The sequence below is a fragment of the Oreochromis niloticus genome, linkage group LG18 (assembly GCF_001858045.2).
Source record: "Oreochromis niloticus isolate F11D_XX linkage group LG18, O_niloticus_UMD_NMBU, whole genome shotgun sequence".
Classification (NCBI taxonomy): Eukaryota; Metazoa; Chordata; class Actinopteri; order Cichliformes; family Cichlidae; genus Oreochromis; species Oreochromis niloticus.
In genome coordinates this window covers 22550064-22577395 of record NC_031982.2, presented here as the reverse complement: position 1 = coordinate 22577395, position 27332 = coordinate 22550064, and the positions used below count along the sequence as shown (strand labels likewise).

General features: G+C 38.7%; 1 protein-coding gene, 1 long non-coding RNA gene and 1 pseudogene across 4 annotated transcripts in view; 2 read left to right on the top strand and 1 right to left on the bottom strand.

The window, feature by feature from the left end:
- The window catches only part of LOC109195478 (leucine-rich repeat LGI family member 2-like), a 401007-nt pseudogene that overhangs the window by 87447 nt on the left and 286228 nt on the right, over positions 1 to 27332 (top strand).
- LOC100699127 (RNA-binding Raly-like protein) overlaps positions 1 to 27332 on the top strand; it is a 62170-nt gene that overhangs the window by 4531 nt on the left and 30307 nt on the right. For 2 of the 3 annotated variants that reach the window (XM_005476579.4, XM_025900068.1), the window contains exon 2: positions 15409 to 15683. In XM_005476579.4, coding sequence (XP_005476636.1) covers positions 15428 to 15683 — 256 coding nt within the window. In that variant the 5' untranslated portion in view covers positions 15409 to 15427. Of the gene's footprint in view, positions 1 to 7550; positions 7592 to 15408; positions 15684 to 27332 lie in introns of those variants that run through there. The other variant, XM_019347617.1, reaches the window with a different exon arrangement.
- LOC102079132 (uncharacterized) lies at positions 479 to 26287 on the bottom strand. Its single transcript, XR_270073.3, has 3 exons — positions 25849 to 26287; positions 6562 to 6601; positions 479 to 1428 (listed from the first exon to the last, which is right to left on the bottom strand). It is a non-coding gene; the product is annotated as an uncharacterized LOC102079132 (long non-coding RNA).

Here is a 27332-nt window from a genome sequence, read left to right as displayed (position 1 = left end):
ACACACAAAAATTACTCGAGAATTTAATAAACAGTCAAACTCTGGTTAAAAAAAAAAAAAATGCATCAGATCGTGGACTGAACACACCTCTGACGAATCCACTTAGATAGGAACCTTAATCACAAATCCCATTAAAACCAACCACCAACTGATCCCACATGTATTGTCTGCATGCAAAGCCTAAAGATTATACCGCCGTGCCGAGTATTCCCAATCAGGGGTACGTCATCCAAGGAGCTATGCAGACTGTCACAGTGTGAAAGCTGCACAGGACTCCATTTGTTGCTATTTATTTACAGCTGAAACGGGTATTTGACCAAAAACAGATCAGCAGCATACCAGCCTCAAAGTTTGGGAAATTCCAGGCTTATTAAATAAAAAAATATTGCAAGAAATTCAGCTGTTTTAAAATTGATTGTGTTTAATCGCAGCTACTTTAAAACCTATAAAAAAAAAAAAAAAAATACACAAAAAGACACACTTTAAACGTGACTCATAAATGAATCAAGCTGTTGCACGGTCTCCATCGTTACTGTAAACCTAAAAAAAAAGTGGTTTATTTCAGGCACACTATCAGAAACTGATCTAAAGCACCCAGGTAATTTAGTAAATTAGTTATGAGTTGTACACTTTTGCCTACAAAGCAAAGGATTCCAGCAGGAGACACAGATCCCTTGGAAGTTGCATCAGGAAGGCCACGCAACATAAAAATCTGCTAAATCAAATATGCAGAGCTTCCCCCTGTGGCGACCCCTTGTGAATGAGGAGCTGAAAGATGCTTTTATGTAGTTGTATAAGTGAGACTGGTCTTTTCTGTAGTTAGATTTCAAAGCCACAGGTAAAAAACAAAACAAAGATTGAATATGCTCTACCTGACATTCACTGGCCACTTTATTAGATGCATCTGTTCAGCTGTTTGTTAATGCATGGCTCTAATCAGGTCTGATGGGACCAGGCATAAAAAAAACTTGCTGCAAGTATCAAAATTTCGTGTAAAAACATGAAACGTCATGTAGCAACAGTTCAGGGTGCTTGTGGTGTCATAACAGTGCAGAGGATAATTTCTTGGTACACTTTGTGCTGTTTAAATGATGCTCAGCTGCTACTAAAGAGCCCAGTCTACCTGAGTATTGTCAGTGACCATGTCCATCCCTGTATGACCAAAGTGTACCCATCTTCTAATGGTTGCTTCCTGTAAAAGAATACATCATGTGACAGAGCTCGCATCAGGTCAAACTGGTTTCCTAAACATGATGTTGAGTTCACCGTACTTACATGACCTCCAGAGTCACCAGATCTCAATCCAATAGAGCGTCTTTGTGCTGGGACGGGAGATTTGCATCATGGATGTACAGCTGACACATCTGCAGCAGCTGTGTGATGCTGTCATGTCCATATGGATCAATTCTCAGAAAAGTGTTTCCAGGTCTACGTAAAAAATTGGCTGGTGGATGTTAATTAACATTCTTCTCTACATTTTCATCTCCAACACAAAATGAGAACTGTAATATTTACAAATGTAGCATTTCCCACACGACTCTTGTTTGGGATTGGAATTTTTTATTTTATTTTAATTTTGTCAACAAATATAGAAACTAGGAAGCCAAAGGATCACGAAGAGAAAAAAAACTGGCTCCTGCCCGAATGTTTTTGTTCTTTTTTAATTGAATCTTTCCTGCTTGCATCACAGTGGATGTGTATTTGCATTAAAATGAGCACTATTTAGTGTTTGTGACACAGCATGCATTCACCATGCTGTCACTCTGCCTACAAAATCTGTTGTGCACAATAAACTGAAAACACTGCCGGCACGTAACGTTTAACAGCAGAAGAGTGCCTATTTTTCATTTAAATTGCAAATTCTTCCTAAAATGAAATGATAATCAGCTCTTTGTCGTGCTGTTTTTCACATTCATGGAAGAGAACCTCCACATCATCCGCATCCCCCTCAGCCTCATGCATATTTCGACTCATTTGCTCCATTTCTGACTTTCACGTTTGACCTTTCACCCTGGGTGTCAACTCCTGCCCCAAATTATTACCTCAATATGCCTTTTAACCCCCAGTCTTCACCCTTCTGGTGTCATAAAGCGGAAACATATTTTGTTATCTGCTAATTACCCACAGCTCTAGTGACCCAGTTACTTTAGCCTGCTGGAGAGGAAGCTAAATTTGGCAGTCACAAGAGGAGAATTAAGGAAATGGAGAAATATGTCCATGCCAAGAGATATGGGAAAGCATGGCATATGTTCATATGCCCTCGAGCAGAGCTGTGTGTGGACTCCCCCTGCTGCAACAGCAGGTGGAGTCTTTTCCCCCCCCTGTCATTCACTCAGATACACATAGTAGTAATGCAGGAGAAATCCTCTGTTTTCATGAGAACAGGGTAGACTCCCAATAAGACGGAAAGTAAAATTTTAAGAATACTTTGAATGTAACGGTGCACAGCGATGCAGTAAAGCAAAAATGCCTGAAAACAACGTCCCTGTGGAATCAGTGAGACTACATGTAAGCAGCTTTTTTCCATCAAAGTCACCCCAAAACAGAGTAGCGTGAAAGACACACACTGACCTCACAGATCACGTTTCTGGTATGTTATTAAATTGCACCGATTTCAGAGATAATCAGAACTATTATTGTAAGACGCGAGATAAAATGTCTTCCAGAGATATGACTTCATCCCATCTCACTGTACAGGTCACATTGTGCTTTATCTCCCGGCTGTCGTCGCTATAGGTTGCTCAAATCAGATTATGGCACTGCTCATTTTAGGCACGTGACCGTCTGCCCTCAGTCTTCATGCTTCACAGAGACTCCATAAAGAGGCTGGTAAAGCTGATGGAAAATAGAGTGCATTCTCCTTTGAGAAACTCTGCAGGTTCGCATACTTGTGGACTCTCTCACAGTGAAGCATAGCCTTGCAGTTCAAAAGTCAGTTCATCAAATATATGAAAAATATGTAAACGATAAAAGGCTGATGGGATAGTAATATAAAAGGATAGAGTCGCAGTAATAATTTATAAGCTAGCACTACCTACCAACCGCATGATGTATGCCTGCATTTTCCATCTTTGATATTCCGGTCCAAGGCCCAGTTCTAAGCTCCTTGAAAATGATTGGCATTGCAAATGTCTTTTTCCCTTCGTCCTTTTTTGAAGTTCGCTCATTCCCTCCTTCCATCTCACCTCCTTTTATACCCCCCCCCTCTCTCTTTCTTTCTCCTTTTGTTGCCATTTCCCCTCTCCTTCTTCAATTCAAACTCAAGACAGGTATTATGCAGAAGGTAATGGGGTGTGAACTGAAGGGAAAAAAAATATAAGAATAGTGCCTGACAGTCATCCTTCCTTGTTAAGAACCACAGCAGAACTGAAATTCCTGCTACATAGTAAACAGGGCTCGAAACTGGAAGGCAGGTTTCTGGTTATATGTGTGCAGTAATGGGCTATTCTCTATTTCCTCTGCACTGTTAGCCAGTATTTACTGTACAAGTCCTGCAGGAGAGATTAGATTCCACCGGGCTCCTCTGGGCAGGGAGGAAAACGGCCCAGCAAGGACCTCTATTCATTAAGTCCTTAATTGCTAATTGGGGTCTTTGAATGATTCAGCAATAGCTGCTGCTGTTGGGGCATTAGCCGAGTAATTTATGGCTGAGAGGGAGCATGGAATAATGAACGAGGGTGAGACGGTGTTATTAAAAAAGGGCACTGGTGCCCACATGGTGTTGTTATTACACAGCCACCTTATGTTAATGCTCAGAAGTCTGTGGTATGCTCTTTTTTTTCTGGCTGATTTTAACCATTTGTCTGAGTTAAATTCATTATGTTCTGCGATTAAATTTAATTTAGCACTAATGCAGTTTGACTCTGCACTCACATGCAAATTTAATTTCATATTTTTTGATTAAGCATATTATTGTGCCTTTGTGGAATTTGTGCATTTAAAGTGTTGACGTCTCTTTCTTTGACTGTGACAGACAATGAAAAATTGCGGCGGTCCTATCAGCTGCAGTCATTATTCCTGCTTCAAAGTCTCCCAGTCATAATAAAAGCTGGTGGGTCACTGAGAGATCCTTAACACCATTTTCCCCAGCATTTTGATAAATCTTCACACCTCATGCTGCGTATATTCTCACATAAGAGAGGGTGGGGGGAAAAAAACTCATACATGGAGGCAGCATAGTTTATAAATGTTTTTCTGTCCACATTTAGTTTCTCGTTTGGCTGCGATTCAAAAGAATGCAGAAAACGGGTGTATCATAAAAACTGATTCCTGTGTAATGTCCATGTCTTTGAACAAAGGAGACATAAATTAGATTAATAAGCTTCAGGTATATTATTCTCACTCCCTATGGCCTCAGATATATAGGTCTAGTAATCACCTGTTGACCCCCTGGCAACCTCTGGTTGCTATGGAAAATGTATTCCCCAGCCCTACCACATTTCAAATGGTGCAACTTTGAAGGTGACATTCTCCATTTCTGGTTTTTCAGTTTCACTGCTGCTTGACGAGGAGAGTGTTTGCAGACAAGTTGGCGGTTACCAATGGTTTTCAAGCCTCCATGAATGTGGGACTACTTGCATTGGGGAATGCAAACAACACATCTCTTATTGTGCTGTCAAGTTGTTTTTAGATAGTTTCATTTGCTGAGATTGAAAGTGGTTACTTCCTTTCATGTGCTGCGATAACATTGAAATTAAAAACCAGATGTGATTAGTTTATTGCATTCAAACTAATCATTAATGCCCATTTCCAGCATAACATTTAATAAATCATAATACTAGGTTTATTCCTAATAATTAACATTCACTAATCTACATCACTCTACATGATGAGTAGTGAAAATAGTTTTTAATCATCATCCAATTGTTACTTTGATCTGTTGTGTTTTTCTATTATAAGTTACAGAGTGGCTCATTGCACCCTTATACTCAACTCACAAATACAACAGTGTTATCAGTTTATATTCAACAAAATAGGTTTCTGTTTTTCTGAGTTGAATTCATTACAGTCTCAGAGAAGATTGTATTCAATGCACTCCTCATGCAATTTTAACAAGGTTTTTCAATTTTGAAAATTAAACCTGTTTTTGTCTGGAGATGTTTTGCTGCTGTAATTAAGCTTTTTTAAAGGCCCAAGACTGAGAGTGACAGCCACAGACCAAGTAACTGAGTGATTTCAGCAAAATTATTGAAGCATTTTATTAAATCCTCACATCTTCACAACAGAAACATGGAAAGTGCTACGTGTCTGCAGGAAAAACAAAACAAAAACGATACCAGAAAGAATTAAAATACACGAATGCTTCATTCTTCATGTCTGTTAAATTCAGAGCAACAGTCAAGAGAAAAACTTAGCAGCAATTAGCCTGGTATCACCCTAGTGTTTATTGTTCTTACTACACATTAAACATTCAGGGCATATAGATAGATAGATTGATTGATTGATAATACTTCATCCCGAGGGAAGTCTTATAGTGTTAATATAAGGCAGGGATGTCAAACAAAGCCTGGGAGCCAGAACCTGCCTGGAAAAGATTTGTTTTTTCACGATTGAAAATAAATTTTTATTTATTTTACAGTAGTAGATTCAAAGTTAGTTCAGTTTTTCACACTGAGAGGAGAGTTGCTGTGGCCCATGATGTTAAATACCCCTGTTTGACACCTCCGATCCCCTGATATAAGGTTTAGAGGTGGCTGGAGAACTTTTATTCTCCAGACATGCTACTCTTGCTGTTTAGCATCTTTTGGCTAAGCTAACCTCCAGCTTCATCTTTATCAAACAGACGCTAAGGTGGAATTTATCTTAAACACCTTAAACCTCCCTGTGTTTTATGGCTGATTAACATTTGTTTGATCTATTTTAATCTACATGATGATCCTCATGGTTTGTGTTACACATGTTAAACTGTAGAAAGAGAAGAAATAATCCATAGCTGCGTTTGTGCCCAGTTTGTAAATTTAGATTGTATGAAAGCGTAATTAGGTTTCAGTACACATTTATTTCCCTTGTAATGTGTTTGGCTGTCCATCAAAGAAATGAGGCAAAAAGGTGAAAAGGTGTCTTATTATAAACCTATATTTTATTCACTTGAGCAGCCACGTTTTTCCAGAAAGGCACTACAAGTAAGAGACACAGCTGAAAAACACCTGCCTTCTGATAAAGCAGAAGCGACGTGTGTCGATGGCTCTGTTCAGACAGACTATGAAGATGTCTGCAAATTAAACTTTCCTCTGTTGACGAGAGTCGAGGTTAGTCGCTTTTGGTTGTATGCTGTCAACTTGCTAAAGATAAAACGCTGCAGTGCAGCATTCAAACAGTGGGGAGTGAGTGTGGCCTGAATGCATCTTTCACATCCCATATGTATTTGAAAACTCCTCATCCGATATGACATCTTTCTTCCTCAGACAGGAGCGTGAGTCAGTGAGGAGAGATCAGGGAGAGAGGAAGTGCTAAAATGATTACTTTCACCAGTTCCTCGCTTCTTTATCTCAGGAGAATTCAGGCTCTGAAGCCCCTGACAGTCGGTGTGAAAGGACCAAAGAGGATCCATGAAATACTTACACTTGGAACCTCTGCAACACGGGAGGATGCTGTAGAAGCCCTGAACAAAAAAAAAAGAAACGAATACTGTCAGACACTCACTTCTGTGTTATAAGAAAGACTTAAGACACAAAACAAAGTCTGTGCGTGGAAAAACATGCCAGTGATGAGTTTGGATGTATTCACAGCTCCGGTGATGCACGAAGATGTAATTTTGCATTAATTTCAGGAGCGTTAAGCATGCCAAGATGAATCCAGCACCATCTCTCTCCTCCTGTCTTGCCTATCAGACTGCTTTGAATTCGTTGTGAGCATGTTTCCTGGCCTGGGACGTTTCCACCAAGCATTTGCCAGCAGTTATGCCACATGCTTCTTCTTAAAAGGCTTTGAGGATCTTAGAGCCTCATGAATATTGTAAATGGCCTTTGAAGTCTCTTTCTTTCCATTTTGAAAACCAGAGGAATAATGTTACTCCTTTTTCCTGTGATCACTTTCATTAAAAACATGTAATTGAGGATAACTGAGTGATGCTCTACGTGACAAATGTGGAGACTGAAAGCTTCTGCTTAGACTGACTGTGGTTGTATTTTTGTACCAGATGCAGCCTGCGGTTATTTAAAGCGTCGCTTGAGCGGTTGCTCAGTGACCATCTGATGCTGTCAGCTGCTGATAGAAGTTTGACAAGTTTGCAGACATTGTAAGAAACTTCAAGCCATTAGTCGAGGTAATGTCTTGTGTCTACAAGCAACTTTGCACCAGGCTTTAAATTCAGAAACAGACATAAACACTTAAGAAGCAATTTGCTGTTTTGAACCATTTCTGGTCCATATAGCTGTTTTTGCTTGATGCTGTTCCCTCAGGCTTTGAAGAACCTGCTGATGCTGGGCAGGCATTTGTCTTCGTGCTCATTATCTTACTTAGATGCTAACGTTTGAGCAGCTGTGGCTCAAGCTATAGAGGAATGTCTCCTAGTCACAGAGATGGCAGTTTGAGAACAACATATACTCAACTCAAAGTTACTCTCGATGGCCGGTGAGCTTCTAATATTCAGGTAGGAAAACTTAGCCACTTGCTATTAAATTATCTAGTGAAAGTTTGGACATCTATGGTTTGGACAGTGCGGTGGTCAGGTGGTTACAGTTGTCACCTAAATGCCAGAGGGTTCCTGGTTTGAACCTGCCTACAGGCTGTTATGTGTGAAGTTGTGTTTTGTTCTTTCTGGGTACTCCAGCTCCCTCTTACAGTCCAAAGACATGCATGTTAGGTTAACTGGTCATTCTAAATTAGAGCTCTACCCAACTTTCAATCCAGTGGAGGTTTCAGGTTCCCCACGATTCTGAATTGGATAAGCAGCTAAGAAAATGGATGGATGGACGTGAAGTGTGGATCATTTGGGTCCTAATGTATATTTTAACAGTTCAGTGTATATTGGAACAGTTGGATTTTAGCAATAATGAACACATATACTGACTCCTCAAACTGCATGAAAATAAAATAACAAAAAAATAAGGTAGCCTCTAAAATATGTCATTAACTCTCAAACAATACAGCCATGCATGCTGCTAATTATAATTTCAAGGCTGTACTTCCAGTAGTTTTATTGGAATATTTTCTGGACCAAAGTGACATTTCCACCTCTAAACCTACAATTATTTTTAAAGAATAAATCCTCACTGCAGTTTTTTTTTAAAGAATGAGCAATGGTGCAGATGTAAGACTCTTTTGTCTCATATTAATACGTCATTAATCTTGTGATAACTCATCACTTATTCTGTTTTAAGAGAGACTATGTATAATTGTTCAGTTTTTGCCTTTTGCTCTTTTTGACCTTTTTAGTGGCCTTATATTGTGTAGTTGTAGTGTCTTAATACTCACTCAATCATCCAGGTGAGGAAACCCCAAAAAGTTGATTCTGTACGTCCAGATAAACAGAATCAACCTTTTGGGATGTGTAGTTGTAGGTTTTTTAAAGAGTGGATGCAGTGATTTAAACTGTTCTGCTACTAGAAATGTGCTGATACACAAGAATACTACAAACGAACAAGTTAACAATACCACAGGTCGCTTCAAAAAGAAAAAAAGAAGAAATTTCCTTTTGCACATTTGTTAAGGCTCATGGATGCAAACGCTTCTAAAGTCAATCTCTCCTGTTTGTTTGGAAGGAAACTCTAAAGAACACCTTTATGTGTACAGGCTGATTTAAATTTCTGTGGTGAATCTTCTTTGAGCCTACGGGGTAAGTGACCAACGTTGTTACGAGTATTCATGCTTTTGCGTGCCATCTGCCTCCTGGAATCCTTATATTGAGGCTATGATTATTTTTCTCCCACTGATAAATGAAAAAACTGTGGGAAAAATGTATCTGGAAACCCAGGAGGGATTGACAGTACTGAACAGGCCAAACATGATAGTTGTAGGCTACATCGACATGATGTGTAGCTCAATTTCCCAGGGAGGTGCATGTCAATTATGGCATCTGTTATGGCGTAGGTTACATCGTAGGGTTAATGCTGAGTGTCCATTAATTAAATGTAAGAAACAGCAGATTCAATTTAGCATGTCCCACTCCACTGTATGTAATGAATAAATATATAATACCTAAAAAAAATATTTACAAACTACTCTAGTCTTTCCAGCACGGTGCATTTAAACCGCTTAACTAGTATTTAATAAGCAAATGCCACCTCTTTCATTCAGTGCTCAGCATTTGTCTGAATCACATTTTCTCTTATTAAATCTATTTAAAATATTCTCCTGCTTAATCAACTATCTTCCATCTAATGGCCTCACCTCTGCACATTTGCCTCAAAGAGGCCATTCAGTGCACTCCACATCCATCAGTCACTCTGCAGGTTGGGTAAGGTGTTGGGGGTGCGATACCATTCAAAAGGTAGAGACGGGGTGAATGGGATTTGAGGTTTGATTGGATAGCGTGTCAGCTTCCTGCTCTCTCACTACTGATAATTAAGTCAATTAACTCCAAACTCACAGCACTACCGTAATATGGGACTCGCACCAGTCTTAATTCATCTACCCTTCTCTGTTGTGCAAAAGGAGATTTTTTTTAAGAGCAGCAGAGGAGATTTAGAGTGGATTATGTGTGGGTGGAGGCAAAGGATGGAAGTAAAGAAGCAGTTGGGAAGGATGGGGGAAGCTGTGACGCAAAGGGAACCTGAGAGAGGATTGACTGCAGTCAGGGTGTCTGCGTTTGTGTATCTGTGTGCAGATGTTTAGAGTAGCTGTCACTCGACATGCTCGCACCTCCACCTCCAACAGGGAAAATATTTTTGGGAAAATACCTATGGATATGACTGCACCTCTTTTTGTATATGTTTTATGTTCAGTTAATTTTGTTTCAGCTGTGCATTGCAGCAGAAGCAAAATCAAGCAATTAAATATATTCGCAAGAGGCACATGAGCTAGCAAGTACTAGAAACAGTAAATATTTTAGATTCTATAAAATGTGTTTTTTCGATTTATCAGCTTTAGTGTTTAATTAGAAAATTTTGTGTATTTGTGTGTTAGAAGAAGACACTCATCCAGCAGGTGATTAGCTTAGCCTAGCACAAAGACAGCTAACTTGATTCAGTACAGGAAATAAAATCTACTAATAAGAATTTTTAAAGCTATTATGTATTATGAGAATGCTGGGCCTGGCTAACAAATAGTGCTTGTTATGATGTTGACATTTTCCAGTTGTCCTCCCCCCCCCAAAAAAAAAATCGTTTTATGAATCCATAACACAAGGACAACCCAGAGCATCCTCTCAATTACGAAGCTTAACCACATAGATTATATATAGTCATAATCAATTAATTTACAAACAAATATATCTAAATCTAGTCAAATAATTCTTAGTATTAATAATTAATCTCTCTGCTCTCTGTGAGTAGCTGTAACGGCGCTAACCACTGGGACTCACTTCTGTCCTTACAGCCTCACGAGAGCTTATCCTGCATGACAATGTGTCTACACTTTGTGAAATCTGGGTTAAGAAAGCTTCATTACACACTCTCGCTCACAAACAAAGACCACCACCAACTGGGTATTCCAAGAAGAAACAACCTGAAAGTTTCTTCCTTCCTCTTCAAGTGGATGTGTCCGATTCTTGTATTGCACATCTTTATGCTCGTCTCCCAGGACTGTGGCATGATGGGAGCAAACAGTGCAGGCTCCCAGGGGCGGATCTAGAAGGGTGGCATGGGGTGGCAAGTGCCACCCTAAAATGATCCCTTGCCACCCCAAGTGCCACCCCAGTTTTGCATATGACAGTGTTGTTTATTAAAATAAGATAAAATTAACACTTTGAGCGTAGTTACAGTCAACAGTGAATATAAATGCTCAAACTGAATATATTGCATAGTGTTCCCCCCCTCCACCATTAACAAATGGTTCAGCCCATAGCAGGAGCGGCTTTTTTCTTGTTTTCAGTAGCAAGCAATGCTTATGATTGTGCCAGAGCACATTTTGAACAACACCATGGGAATTTCGGATTTTACACAGGTGGTCAGTTGGTACACTCTGGAAATGGAAGGAAGGTGAGTGATATTAACCCTCTGTGGTCCACAGACATGCTGCACCTCCAAATCACATGACTAATGTAAGCTGACATAGCAACAAGCTGCAGCCACGCTGAGTCTCTATTTCAGCCCACATTGAAAGTTCGGACTTCAAAGTTTTTAAATTTTAATTACAGGCCAGTAAATCCAGAGTTATGATAATATATATAAGCCACGCTTTTTTCTAAATACTGTTGTCACGTTTTTGTGTGTGTGTGTGTGTGTGTGTGTGTTTTAAGCGTTTTCTAAGGACAGCGCGAAAACAGTAAAGAAAGGGGGAAAAAAAGCCACCTCTTTCCTATCGGTGGAAAAATGCACCATGTCGACCAATTTAAAAAAAAAAAAAGTCAAGACGTGGGATTTGGTTGTTTAGGAAGAGGGAGAGTTTTGGGAGTGACGGTAACAGCAGCGAGACAGAGCGAGCGAGTGAGAGAGAGTGAGAGCGTTTTTAGATGTGGGAGATTTGTGACGTTTAGTGTGGAGTGTATACTTAGTGTGTTGTGTTGTCTTGTCTAGCTGTTCTGTTGTGTAGTCGTTTTGTTTTGTGTGTCAGTGAGGGCACTAATGAATGTCACAAAGGCACATTTGCAACGTAAACACTGTCACTAAGTAGAAAACCAGCGGAGTGATACACCTCCTGTTGTCAGGCCTGCAGGTTTATCCCTGTGCTGTTCTCCTCTGTCTTTTGGTGGACAATCTTTTTTTTTTTTTTTTACTGGCACACGTCATTTGTGGGGCATCTTATTGCAACACCTGATTGTTCTCTCACTTTAGTTTTAGTAATATTTTTAAATGGTTGTACAAAATGAAGAAAAAAACGGCAGGTGTATTGGCTGCATTTTTAGATAAATAGTTGTATATGTTTACAAAATGTACAATTTATATTTGCATTTCAAGTTATAAAAATTTACTCAACATGTCCGTGGGTTTTTATTACAGTAAAAAATACTACTAGGATTTTAAGTTCTTTGTGTGATTTCAGATCAGTAATACTAATGCAGTATGTCAGTGAAAAAAACAACTAAATTCAGTTGAGCTGAAAAGATACCAAACAAGGCAAGGGGAAAAAATTATATGAAACAATTTGAGGGTGAAATACAAACATAAACTCAAAAGGAGTCAAAAATGGCTGGTTGTATTTCAGACCTCAGTGGGTTAATCCAACAAATCATGAAAAATTAGGTTTAAATTTTTGTTCATGACAGTGCAGATTTCTGACATTTTGTGTAATTTAAGCTGTAACAATGTGATTATTTTCTAACAAAAAACAGTGTGAAACTTAAATTAGACTTGTGTTTGTAAATGAACCGCCCCATGTTGTGTAGCTTTCTGGATTTTATACTTATTGGGCTACATATTTATTTGTTATACAGGCTATACAGTACATAACATCAAAACTCACATGTTTTATGTAACTAAAGTGTGTAATTATGTGGGCTGCAGACAATAATTAAGTTATAGACTATATTTATATGAAAAACGTGTATACTTACTGCATTTGAATCATTTTAACCATATGTAACCCCCTGCATATGTGTTTGGGGGGAAAAAAAGGCTTTGATTTTGCCACCCCATTTGATTTCGTTGCCACCCTAAGAAATTTTCTCTAGATCTGCCCCTGCAGGCTCCACAGAGGTGTAAAAAGATCATGATGTGCTGCTGATGTTTACAGAAGGACTGCCCTAAGATTAATTCTAGATGACCTATTGGCTTTATGCTCAAAAGCAAATTAATGTGAGGGGTCCAGTTACATTATCTTTATTTCTGTTGACCTGGTTTCTGTTTGAAAGCAATTCTTCTTCTGGTGGTTAAAATATTCACGTCCTTTCACATACCATGCTGCACTCAAATAAATCTTTCATTCAAAGAGTACTTAACCTAAGCATAAGTACTTGTTATGCAGTTAAATGTCATCTGTGATATTATGATGCAAATATAATGACATACTACATGTTTAATGCTGATAACTTGGGAGGTTGGTACCTTTACACACAGCAAGTTTGTACATATACAGTCATGTAAAAAAGAAAGTACACCTCTCAAGTCTAAGGTTTTATCAGGTGTTTATCAGGATATAATAAAAAAAATATCTGTGTTTTTGCTGGTTAAAAAAAATCTAAATACAACGTGTTACACAATGTGATTTATTTGTTTGAGTTTGTAGAATGACCTTTAGCTGCTTTAGCGTGTAGTAATTGTTTTCTGTATGAATTTATCAGTCTGTCACATGGCTGTGGAGGAATTTTGGCACACTCATATTTACACCATTGCTTCAGTTCATTGAGGTTTGCCAACATTCGTTTATGCACAACAACACAGCATTTCGATCAGGTTGAGGTCTTGACTTTGACTGGTCCATTGCAACACCTTGATTTTTTTATCCTTTTTCAGCCTTCCTGTTGTTGCTCTTGTGTTTGGGATCATTGTCCTGCTACATGATCCAATTTGAAACAAACTGTAGCTGAAGAAATGTCCTGAAATCTGACTATGGATTATTTTGGCATACTGAGATGGCTCAATACCCCAAGCTGCCCAAGTCCTGTGGCTAAAACCAAGCCCAAATCTTCACCCCTCCACCACCGTGCTGAGAGCTGGTATGCTGTGTTTGGTTTGCATTATGGCCAAACGTCTCCACTTTAGTCTCATTTGTGCAAAAATCAATTTTTACTGAAGTTTTGTGGTCTGTATATTGTCGACATTACACTTACTGTATTTGCCACACCGAACAGCCGTCGTTTGGTGTGGTGGTCAAAGTTGCTGACAATCTAATAATCACACACCTCTTATTCCTATGGAAGCAGTAAATATGATTTTTTTAACACAATACTTCTGCATTTGCACTAGTTTTTGGTAAATAAATAAAACAATGAATGTAAATAAATAATGTTGCTATAGTTACCTAGTTTTAAGACTTACTAAGGACTTTTTTTTAATGTGCTGATAAGTAGGATGTGCTTTATGTATCACATGAACATGTATATAGAAACAATGTGTCAACCATAGTTGTAACAATATATAATACTACAGTTTCTCCCTTTTGAAATGTTGTAAAAAAGATGTACATAGTGATTATAATGTGAAATACTCAGTTGGAGTATAAAGGCCACCGCTGGCACTGCACATAGAAGAGATTCAAAAGGAAAAAAAAAGAAAAGGGTAAAACAGTGAGTGGGGATTCTTGTGACTTCAGTGTGATGTGCTATTTTCAAATGTGGGAACACAGTTCACATATATAGTGAGATCTATCAGATTCACACGCCTGAATCACAGCCGCCTCCGTGTCAGAGTTCCTCTCCCCTCCTGCAGACAGCAATCTGTCTCAGCCTCCATGCTCACTGAGGTAGGCGCAAGTACAAGTGAAGACTTAGACAAGGATAATAACTGCATAAGCAGCATAACAACTCATGAGCTGTTACCATGTGATTCATTGAATACTTGAGATAAATAATGTAGAATTTTAAAATAGCAGTTTAGGCAAAAACAACCAAAATCAGTCTGTTCAGGCATTTTAAATGTATTTGATTTTCATTGGGTTTTTGATTTTTGCTTCCACAATCAAGCAATTAGTTTAAAAATATATAAGCAGTGGAGTAAATCCAATGTTGCTGTCAGTCATTTTTTAAATGATAGATTTTCTTGTTTTTTCCTTTGTTTTATGTCAGCAAACTGAATATTGTTGGGTTTTCTCAACTAGAAAATAGACACCAGGAAACCGTTCTCTCTTACCTTATTGTTTTGTTGTTGTTTTTTTGATGTTTTAAACGATTAATTGAGAAAATAGTTGAAAGATGAAAAAAAAAAAAAAAAAAAATGTCGGCAATCAAGGTTTGGCTTTGTAAAATTATGTTCAATGGTGCCTGGAGTTTGATTTAAATTTTGCTTGATATTTATTGTAATTATTATCTATCAATGTCTTCGTCTTTGTCAGTCCTTTTGCTCATTTGGTTAATCATAAAAATTCTCAGGAGGGAAAGATGACAACAAATACATGCTGTATTATAATTTTTACAAGTGGCAGTTGTAAAAATAAATAAATAAATAAGTGAATATGACTAATCTGAAATCATTAAAGACTTGTCTACAAAAAGCCTTTAGGATAACATGCAAGCCTTTTTTTCCAGTTTTACTAGGAAGGGATTTGTTTCTCAGCCTGTACAAAGGAAAACTGAGGAATTATTTACAACATATGCTCTCAGATCTGACCAGTGTTTACATCCCACTGCTGCTCGCTGCTTGACTTTCTGTGTGCAACCTCTGCAATCTAACCTTCCTGGCTTTCTGAGCAGTGTTCAACTGTGTCTCCCTGCAGGCATTGCTGCAGGAATAGGATGACTGGGAAGACCCAGACCAGCAACGTGACCAACAAGAATGATCCGCGCTCCCTCAACTCTCGCGTTTTCATCGGGAACCTCAACACAGCCGTAGTAACCAAGGCTGACATTGAGGCCATCTTTGCCAAATACGGCAAGATTGTGGGCTGTTCTGTCCACAAAGGCTACGCCTTTGTTCAGTACGCCAGCGAGAGGAATGCCCGGGCAGCCGTGGCTGGAGAGAACGCCAGGATCGTTGCTGGACAATCACTTGGTAAGCAACTACTTTGATCCATGAACAGGTGCAACTTTCTATTATACTCCACATATACTACAGTGAACATACAGGGAGTGCAGAATTATTAGGCAAGTTGTATTTTTGAGGAATAATTTTATTATTGAACAACAACCATGTTCTCAATGAACCCAAAAAACTCATTAATATCAAAGCTGAATGTTTTTGGAAGTAGTTTTTAGTTTGTTTTTAGTTTTAGCTATTTTAGGGGGATATCTGTGTGTGTAGGTGACTATTACTGTGCATAATTATTAGGCAACTTAGCAAGAAACAAATATATACCCATTTCAATTATTTATTTTTACCAGTGAAACCAATATAACATCTCCACATTCACAAATATACATTTCTGACATTCAAAAACAAAACAAAAACAAATCAGCGACCAATATAGCCACCTTTCTTTGCAAGGACACTCAAAAGCCCGCCATCCATGGATTCTGTCAGTGTTTTGATCTGTTCACCATCAACATTGCGTGCAGCAGCAACCACAGCCTCCCAGACACTGTTCAGAGAGGTGTACTGTTTTCCCTCCTTGTAAATCTCACATTTGATGATGGACCACAGGTTCTCAATGGGGTTCAGATCAGGTGAACAAGGAGGCCATGTCATTAGTTTTTCTTCTTTTATACCCTTTCTTGCCAGCCACGCTGTGGAGTACTTGGACACGTGTGATGGAGCATTGTCCTGCATGAAAATCATGTTTTTCTTGAAGGATGCAGACTTCTTCCTGTACCACTGCTTGAAGAAGGTGTCTTCCAGAAACTGGCAGTAGGACTGGGAGTTGAGCTTGACTCCATCCTCAACCCGAAAAGGCCCCACAAGCTCATCTTTGATGATACCAGCCCAAACCAGTACTCCACCTCCACCTTGCTGGCGTCTGAGTCGGACTGGAGCTCTCTGCCCTTTACCAATCCAGCCACGGGCCCATCCATCTGGCCCATCAAGACTCACTCTCATTTCATCAGTCCATAAAACCTTAGAAAAATCAGTCTTGAGATATTTCTTGGTCCAGTCTTGACGTTTCAGCTTGTGTGTCTTGTTCAGTGGTGGTCGTCTTTCAGCCTTTCTTACCTTGGCCATGTCTCTGAGTATTGCACACCTTGTGCTTTTGGGCACTCCAGTGATGTTGCAGCTCTGGAATATGGCCAAACTGGTGGCAAGTGGCATCTTGGCAGCTGCATGCTTGACTTTTCTCAGTTCATGGGCAGTTATTTTGCGCCTTGGTTTTTCCACACGCTTCTTGCGACCCTGTTGATTATTTTGAATGAAACGCTTGATTGTTCGATGATCACGCTTCAGAAGCTTTGCAATTTTAAGACTGCTGCATCCCTCTGCAAGATATCTCACTATTTTTGACTTTTCTGAGCCTGTCAAGTCCTTCTTTTGACCCATTTTGCCAAAGGAAAGGAAGTTGCCTAATAATTATGCACACCTGATATAGGGTGTTGATGTCATTAGACCACACCCCTTCTCATTACAGAGATGCACATCACCTAATATGCTTAATTGGTAGTAGGCTTTTGAGCCTATACAGCTTGGAGTGAGACAACATGCATGAAGAGGATGATGTGGACAAAATACTCATTTGCCTAATAATTCTGCACTCCCTGTATGATCAACTGAAGGAGTAAATTCAGTACTTGCAGTATAGAGAGAACTTCTTTGTTTACAGCTTAAATACTTTCAATACTTCGGAGTTGGTCCTAGTTTCACTTTGTGTCAGGACATACAATTGTGGTCAGAAGTTTCCATACACTGATCAACAATAGTTTGGGGCTTTTAATTATTATTATTTTTAAACAGTTGTACAACGTACATCTTTAATGTCTTCTTAGCAGAAGTGACAAATGACGAAGGTTTTAGAGCAGGGGCTTCCTTCTTGATTGACACCCTCTACATGGATGTAAATCTCGTTGCACTGTGGACAGGGGTGCTGGTGTACCAGCAGGTTCTAGTCCATTTCAGACTTGACCCTGGGTGGTTTCTGGGTTGTTCCTGAACGTTGTTCCTAACCAATTTCCTCTCATCTGATGTGACAGTTGGGTCTTTTTCCAGAGTTTGGCAAAGTGGTGACACATCTGAATTACTACTCACGAGTACTTATGATTGTTTTAACAGGATCTTGGAATCTGCCTTGTTTAGAAATGGCTCAAAAAGATTTTCCCAAACTTGTGTAAATGTACAATTCTCCTTCTTAGATCATAACTGAGTTCCTTCTAATGAGTACTCTTAATCAAACCTTTTTTATGCTGGCCGAGAGAAACTACTGGTTGTAGGCTGTGGGCCTTGTCAAGTAGACAAGAAGACAATGTAGAAGCTTCCGCATCACTTCTTAAACTATTTAAGTGACTATATGAATACTTTTTACCCTGTGTGGATTAGAGAAACTCCAAAGTAACTTTAAACCTGTTCACCCAATTGTGGTTTTCTAAAGTCTTTACCAATATATGCTGTACAATTATACCACCGTGGAAAAAAAAACAGTTCATTAAAAGCCCAAAATTACGATGACATTCATGCCAATGATGAGTATATCTAAACTTCTAACCACAACTGTATATGCTGTTTCAGTTTACATGGCCACTTTTAATCGTCAGATTGATCTCAAAATTCAGAGCAGGAAATTATCGTGATTATTTACTCCAACACTGTACTGTACAATTTTCAGGTACTTGTATAAGTGTTTGGATTTGCAGTAAATCTACTACATTCTCTCAATACACTTTACTACATTTACTTCTGAACTAAAGCTGCTATTGTTGACAGATCTGATTATGACAGAATAAACTTCTGGGCACTCTCATCCAGAAAGCCCGCATCCGTGCTATACAACAGCAAAACCAGACTGAGAGCCTGCTGGTGGTTTATTTTTGTCTCTGTGCTTTTTTTATTATGTTGCTTTGACTGCAAACATTTTGTGTTTCTTTGAAGCTGTTGGCATTTTCATCTGTATTGTGACTTTTTTGTTGTTCTGTGCCTCTTAGTAGTCAATATGTGGCTGTTTGAGAGGTTTGTGTGTCTCTTTGTTGTTTGATTGACTGCCCAACAAGAGATGTTAACAGTGATGTCTTACCAGGGCTCTGGCCAAATGAAATCTCTAAGGCCATGTGATCTGGCTCTGTGCCTGGCAGTCCTATTCAGTAATCCATCCTGATACTACTTTTATAATGTTATATGCACACAATATAGTTATTGAAGAATTCTCCAACTTGACCTGCTGCAGGGCTCATTTACTGCTCAATAATGTATCAATAACAATAAAATGCTAAAGAGGTTACTTGCACATGACATATACGGTACAGCAATTTGAGTCTTTCCATTATATCTTTGAAAGACTTTTACTTGTTATGAACGATTTCATAGTAGTATATTTATACTTTTACTAACGTAAATGATCTCAATGATATCAATTTGGATAACCTTGGTGGAAAAGCATGGGAAACAATAATAGAAGTTCATGCAAACGAGGTAAGCAACAGCAGGTCATTGCTGAAAAGGATGGCTGTTCACAGAGTGCTGTATTAAAATTAACTGGAAGGAGAAAGTATGATGGGAAAAGGTGGACAACAGTGGATTGTCAAGAGAACTTCACAAGGACTGAGGCTGGTATCAAGAGCCACCACATACAGGGGTATTCAGAAAAAGGGCTATTATAATATTAAGCCATGCCTGAACCAGAGACAATGTCAGAAGTATCTCGTCTGGGCTAAGCAGAAAAAGAACTGAAGTGTTGCTCAATAGTCCTCTTTTCTGGTGAAGGTACATTCTTTCATTTCATTTGGAAATCAAGATCCCAGAGTCTGGAGGAGTAATGAGAGCACAGAATCCAGACCAGTGTAAAGTTTCCTAAGTCTGCGTTGCTTTGGGGTGCCATGTAATCTGCTGGTATGGCTTGTCCACTGTGTTTTATCAAGTCCAGAGTCAACATAGTCGTTTACCGGAAGATGTGGATTGCTTTTTCCACCAGGACTTAGTACCTGCCCACAATGTCACAGCTACTACCAAATTGTTTGCTAAACATGTCATTACTGTATTCAGCTCCCTAGGTCTGAGCAAGACTTTGTTGCTATCAAAACCACCTGGGCTTCAGTATCAACTCAGCAATGTCACAAGCTGATTGTCTCCATGCCATCCTGCATTGACTCCCAACCAAGTACTCAATATAAAAATGAACATATTTTACAGAATATTAGGAAATGATGTTGTGATTATTTTCACAATTTGAGAAGCCCGAGTTCTGATTTTCATGATCTATAAGCCATAATACAGGAAAGATCTGATATTTCACTTTACATGTAATAAATCCAAAATGTATGAAAGTTTCCATCCATAAATCCATCCGTTCCTGCTTACCCATCCAGATATTTACATTTTCTGAGATGAACTAGTAGACTTGAGTGTTTTTTCCCTTTTTAAATAAAATAATTAGCAATAATAAATGTTTATTTAGAAACCTAAACAAAATTAGTTTTAATTTATGATTTAAAATATGATTGACTTGGTCCGTGTAAGAGCTTCTAGAATCATGTTTCAACCTCATGGAGCCTGAACAGCTTACAAATGATCAACTCTTATTTTTAATCAATATTGCCTGAAGACCTTGAGCTGTCATTTGGTTTTTACCATTCATGGTCAAAAGTTCTGCGCTGTGTCTGGTTGTCAGTCTTATATTTGATCTGTAAAAAATATGAAATAATTAAATAAACTGAAGTATGGCCTCGGCGAAGTTTCTGAGATACAGAATACATTTTTACTTAATCAGCCGAGTTAAAAAAGGAGATGCTGCGGGAAGGACGCAAGGCGAGCTCGTACATACAGATAAAATGATGAGTGAAGAGAAGGTGGGCGGGAAGGAGGACTGATAGTAACAGAGAGGAAACATTAAGGCCTCAGTCCTCATAGGCATTCAGTGGATCCCTCTAAGTCTTCCTTATATTACTTATTGATTGGCTCACAGCCTCCTCCATGGAGAATAAAAGTCCTCCCCAAGCCCTGCTCTCTCATTAAATATGAATAAGAGTGCTGCAGGGTCACATCTGTAATTCCACCTTATATTTGCCCAGTTTCATGCATTTCTGGATATGAAATTACATGTGGCAGTGGTAAAACTGCAAGGTTAACAGTTATTACACATAATTACGTGACTTGAGAACTGTTCTGGTATTATTGTAACTATATGACTGATCTCTTTAGTGAAACCGTCATTTAAGTTATCAGCCTGAGCTGATCCTTTAAAAAAAAACGTGTTTTTGATGATTATTCATATAATATGATTATTGTACTCACCAAGATATCAATACAAGTCTAATGGCGAGGAACCCTCCCGATCTCAGACCTCTCTGGAAGTGATTAACTGGAACTACCCAATCTATCAATTCATTATACACTGTAAAATCTAATTAGTTCCCAGAACTCAAAAAAATTGAGGAAACTCGTTGCCTCAAAAAAATTGAGTAAAGCTTAGCTAAAAATGACTAAGTTAGGACAACTTATTTATTTTGAGTACTCTGTACAAGCTCATTTGTTCCCAGAACTCAAAAAAAATTGGATCAAGTTTACGTAAGATGACCAAGTTAGGGCAACTTACTCATTTTGAGTACACTGTACAGCCGTGTTAGTTCCCAGAACTCAAAAAAAAAAAATTGAGGAAACTCGTTGCCTCAAAAAAACTAAAGCTTACATAAGATGACTGTTAGGACAACTTATACATTGCAAGTCTGCAGTATTAAGAATAACTTGATATTTCTGACTGTACAATACTAATTGTTTACCTACTGACAAACATTTCAAGTTCAACTAAATGAAAAAACAATTTGTGGTAACCTGAATATGACTAAAAATAATTAACAACACTTTTTGTAATGATGTTAAAATCAGCCCAACTTTTATTTTCAAACACAAAGTATAACAGCCAACATACTGGACACTGTTCTACTGAACAACAAACAATTATATTGCCATCACTGTTATAATCTTACAATGAAACAAAGTCTCAGATTTAATTATTCTGAAAATAAGTTTAGGCCTACCACAAGTTTGTTTTGTACTTACATTACTTATATAATCAAAATAAAATATTTGTTGTTCTGTCACAAGTGCAGTCTCTAATTTAAACAACACATTTGTTTTCCATTGCAACACAGGAGCTGGAATGTTGTAATATTTTAAGGATGGCTTGTTTCCAGTCCAGGCATTACTGCCTGAATGACTATCATGGATCGAGGTGATCCAAATGTAGGTGCAGAAGAAAGTCTTTAACTTCCCTTCAGTACAGCGGCAGTGGATGTGGGTTGGAGATGCAATGAGCTTGAACCTGCAGGCGACCATCTTCACTGACCACACCATCTGTGACGGAGGACTCATCTCTCCTGTTGTCCTGCAAGCAAACAATCATAATTTTTGGAACATGAACTTAATTGCTTTCTTAAAACATTTTTTTCTGCATTTGGTATAAAACAGACTCCAATTTAGACGATCTCAGGCCCCCTCCCCACCGGAGAGGTGACATTCAATGTCCCAAGTGTCAGTCTGGATAGCCCTGACCACCACCCAACACACAATAATGTCATGAAAGCATCATTTTAAAAAGGGCTATGCAAACATGGCCAATAACTTTCATTCTAATGATGTGCAAAATGATTTGGGCACAAAACAAATTTTGCTGTTAGAAAACTTGCAGACTTCACTATATACAGTGTAGACCCTCTAAACTAAGTTTGGGGGATGTGATCTTTCAAGAAATGCAGACCAAACTGTTGTTGTTTGTTTACTTACACAGCATGTCTTGTAGAATTAACTGTGGTCACCAGCAACAGCATAGTGCAGTCATATCTCAAGTCTAATAACAGAAGACAGGAAAATATCAGTAAAGAAACAACTTCCCCAAACCAAAGCACAAACAAAACAATAAGTAAAACAGGCTGATCTAAAGTATGATTAAAGTTCAGCCTGATTAATATAAATGTCACTGACAGTTGCTAATATATTGGAAAACCAAAACACTTACCACTGAGTTGATGTCTTTCTGTCCAACAACAGGAGTGCTGGTCCCGAGCCTCAAAGACAGTAAGAAGCAAGCAGAGGGAGAAAAAACAGAACATTTTTCAGAAACTGATTTGATCCTTAATGGCTGTGCAATCATTGTAACAGAGTTTGCTTATGTTGTTAAATAAAGGCTAGATTTGACATTAATAGATGCCACAGATGTTCAAAAGCTGCCACAAAGCATGAAAAAAAATGGACCTCTCGGAAAACGTCGGTGCATTTTTGCAAATATGTGATGTCTTGATAAATCGACCAGATATTTGAACTTTACACAGCTACATTCTCGCCTGAAAATATCTTAAAAGTTTATTTTGTGACCCAGAAAAAGTAATAAGTTTTTTAGCCGCGCTCCTCCGCCATTGCCGCGCTTACAAGTACGCACAGGCTCCGACAACCGTGGCCGACAAATGGATTCCCCAGACTACCCTTTCTGGGTCACAAAATAACCTTTTAAGATATTTGCAGGCAAGAATGTAGCTATGTAATGCTCAAATATCTACTTAATTTATCAAAATATCACATATTTGCAGAAGTGCTTCCACGTTTTAGGAGAGCTCTGTTATCCACCAGCGCGATAGCTGACCGGGAGGTCAAGGCTTGATAGAGTCCGCAAGCACAGCTAACGCCTGGCATATTGTTTTCAACCCCCCTGCAGTCTTTTGCTATTCAGGTTAAACATGATATAGTTAGTTATGGCTATGGATTGAAAATATCCCCCACACCCCACCCCTAATGGCTGCACCTCCCGAAGAATCTTGTCTGGGCTCTTCTCTCACTTTTCTATTTCAAACAATCAACAGAAAATTTCACCACATAGTTTTATGTAAGGTTTTTAAGGCTGTGGTGTTAATTTTTAAATAACATGAGCCCAGCGGCAGAAGCAACGCTAGGCTAACACTAACTAGTTAGCAAGATTATAAACCTGGTGCTAAACTAAGAAGCCACAAAATCAGTTTGAATAAGAGTAAACATTTACTCACCAAGTCAGTAAAGATCCACAGCAATGACAACAATAATATCTCCAGGTTTGCTCAATATATTCCATAACAAATGCTGGCGCCATGAACATGCGGACTGATCCAGGAGGGAGGAGGACGGTAGTCACGTGGCATTTTCAAAACACATCTTTCATCCTTCCGCACTGAGAAGCAAAACTTCCAGCTTACTTAGTTTTTCTAAGTTAAGACAACTCAAATAAATTGAGTTTATCAGCGTTTTTGCATAAAAAGTACTGGTAACGTATTTAAATTGAGTTCTAATAACAAATTGATAAAAATTGAGTTCAGCCTATTTAATATTTTTTATTAAACACAATATTACATTTTACAGTGTAATTTAAAGACCAAGTTTCTGATTTTGTCCTTTAGTTTGTACCAAATTTAGCATTTCTACATCAACAGGACTCTCCCATTTACAGTCCTGTGAAAAAGAAAGTTTTCACAGACCTCTATTCAGTCCCCATGATTGAATAGCTGGTAGAACCACCTTTAGCAGCAATAACTTGAAACATTCATTTATATGGCTTTATCAGTCTCTTACATCATTGTGGAGGAATTTTGGCCCACTCTCCTTTACAGCATTGCTTCAGTTCATTGACGTTTGTGGCCATTCGTTTATTCACAGTTTTCTTAAGGTCCCTCCACTGCATTTCAATCAGGTTGAGGTCTGGAGTTTTCTTTTTCAGCTATTCTGTTCTACATTTGCTGCTGTGCTTGGGCATTTTCCTGTTACATGACCTAGTTCTGGCAAACCTTTAGCTGGTAGATGGGTTCGCCTCACATTTGACTCTAGAATACTTTGGTATACAGGTTGACTCAATGTCTGCAAGGCACCCAGGTCCTGCAACTACAAAACAAGCCAAGATCATCACCTGTCCACCACCGTGTGCGGCAGCTGGGATGAGGTGCTCATTCTGATGTGTTTGTTTTTTGCCAAATGTGGCTCTGAGCATTATGGCCAAACATCTCCACTTTTGGTCTCATCTGTACAAGTCTTGTGTCTTTATCAGATGCGACTCTGGAAGCCTAAGCCTTGGTGCCTTGTTCCTTTTAGAGAGAAGAGACTTTCTCCTAGTAACACTTCCAAATGAGCCATACTTGTCCAGTTATTTTCTAATTATGCTGTCAGGAACTTTAACATGCTAACTGAGGACTGTAGAGTCAAAGCAGTCCACCAACTAACTAAAGGAATACCTGAGCTCACCACAGTTAGGTAAAAATATAAAAACTGAAGTTTGGTAACCGACAGCTCCTCAGATAACATAATCCTTTCTAACATTTGCTATAAGGCTTTACTATTCAAAGTGAATAGCTGTCTCAGGCAGAGACAATATTAGAGACATTTCAGGGATGCTTAATTTAGTAAAACTGGTAAAAACAATAAGTAATGTGATTTTTTTTTTTAATATCATGGTTAAAATAGAAATGCTACAAAAGCCAAAGTATTTGGCATGTGATCAATTCAAGTTGCTATTTAGACTCAAAAATTGTCAAGAGTATAGTGAAATTTGATAGGTGGGCACCAATTCACTATCAGACAACAAATGAAAAAGTATCACAATGTCTCCTGTGTGTTTGCAGGACATTTGTCAGCTGAACCTTTAAGCTCAGTAATGAAAACCCTATGTCAAATCCCTGTCAGCTTATCAGGGAAACCAGCTGTGTCTTTAGGAAACAAATATCAAATAAAGACAGAGCAGCCAGGGTTTGCTCCTTTTGATTTTCTCTCCATTTGTGTTTGAAAAAACTAAAAACAACAAAACAAAACTACATAAAGACCATAGGTCTATTTTAGAAATAGCAGTATTCTGGCTTTGAACTGAGTCTCCGTTTCTTTATGACTAAGTTAGGCTATCTGTTAGCTAGCTTCAGCTCAGAGCCCAATCAACTGTTTTAAACAGTTTTCCAGCAAAGATTGTTTAAAAGATAGATGTGGTCTTTATGTTAGCTTCCTTTTAGCTAGAAGTTGTCATGTAGTTGTGCAAGGCAGTAAAGTTATTAGTTAATGCTAATGAGCTTAGCTAGCAAGGTGTATCTATAGACATACATAACTGCTATTTAGTGCTAACAGACTAATGAAACACTAGAATCTCACTCACCTAAACTGAAGCACAAGGATGCACCAAAGAGCAAGCAAGCCAAAGAGCGTCAGATTATTCCCCAAAATCGCTCCAAAAGACACCAACAGTGCAGACAAAGTAGAAAGTTTTACTTTAGTGACACTAATTAGCAAAGGTGAGGCTGCTAATTAGATGATCCACCACAGCTGCCAGGTGTTGAGGCATCTGCCTGTCAAACCAGCCAAGCTCCTAGCTTCAGTGTCCAGGTGGATAAGTTATAAAAAAAAAAAAAAATTACCCTCCTGAGAGTTGTTATGATGTGTTAAACTATCCATAAAGTGCCAAACTGTTTGTACCAGGCTGTAAATGTGCTTTTCATGCTGCAAAGTTAGGCATTTTAACATGGGAGTTTTTGGCACTGACTTCAGTATTTTAGCTCTCTTTCCAAATTAAGTGACTGCTGGCTCTGGCTTAACTACTATCCCTCCTGTGTCCCTATCTTCCTGTCTCTGCTGGCTCTAGCTTTGTGTTAAATGTACCGTGACAAAAATGGCATCAATCACCTCGTCTAAGTAGCAATCAAAGTTTTTACTCAGGTGTAAATAAACATTTTAGCTCTAAATGTAGGCCAGAAATTGGGGGTATAATAGATCACCAATAAAAGCTACTCATCACTGCATTCATAAGACCCAGTTAGTGCCAAGAAAAACAGTCGTAGTCATAAACACCACTCTGTTTCACTTTGCCACAACACAGACATATTCACAATGATGTCAGCACAAAACCACATGTCCCCTTTGCTCTGCTAAAAGAAGCTCGCCTCATTGTTATGCATGCTGACACAGTTGTATTCTCTGAGAAACACACAGAAAGAGTGTCTAGCTGAGAGAAGATCCCAGGTCAACACGTCATCTGAGCTTCATACAGCAGCCAAAGTGAAATATGACTTAGTGTGCCATACTCTGGCTCCACTGGCTGCTCTTGATTGTCTGACCATCTGTGCACACACACACACTTACACACACACACACACAGACACACACACACCGACATTAAATCCAGTATATTAACAATGCACAGCAGTAAGTGTCTGAGGTGCTCTGTAGTTGCCTAAAGTAATATCTCTTCCTGCTTTGGAAGTAATCTCTTCTGCCTTTATTCTTCCAAGAAATTTAACCCTAAACACCTTATCTTTTAAACATGAACTTCATATTTGATTACGCTCCAGAGGCATCTGCAGCCTGTCTAAGATATTAATGCTTGATATTTTCCTTAACATTTTTCCTTTTTTTTTTATTAAATTATATTCACTGAAGCATGACAGGAAATGCAGCTGTGTGAAGGTATGATATGTGACAGGAATGTCACAAGGTCAGAATCAACCCTGTATATCCTGCAGCGAGCAGCTCAGCCTGCTGAGGTACCACAGCACCCCTTGCATGAGTAGATTTAATAGCCATGAGATACTGACGTGCTTGCTTTACCTGCTTTAATTTCTTCAGACATGACCGGATTGCAGATAC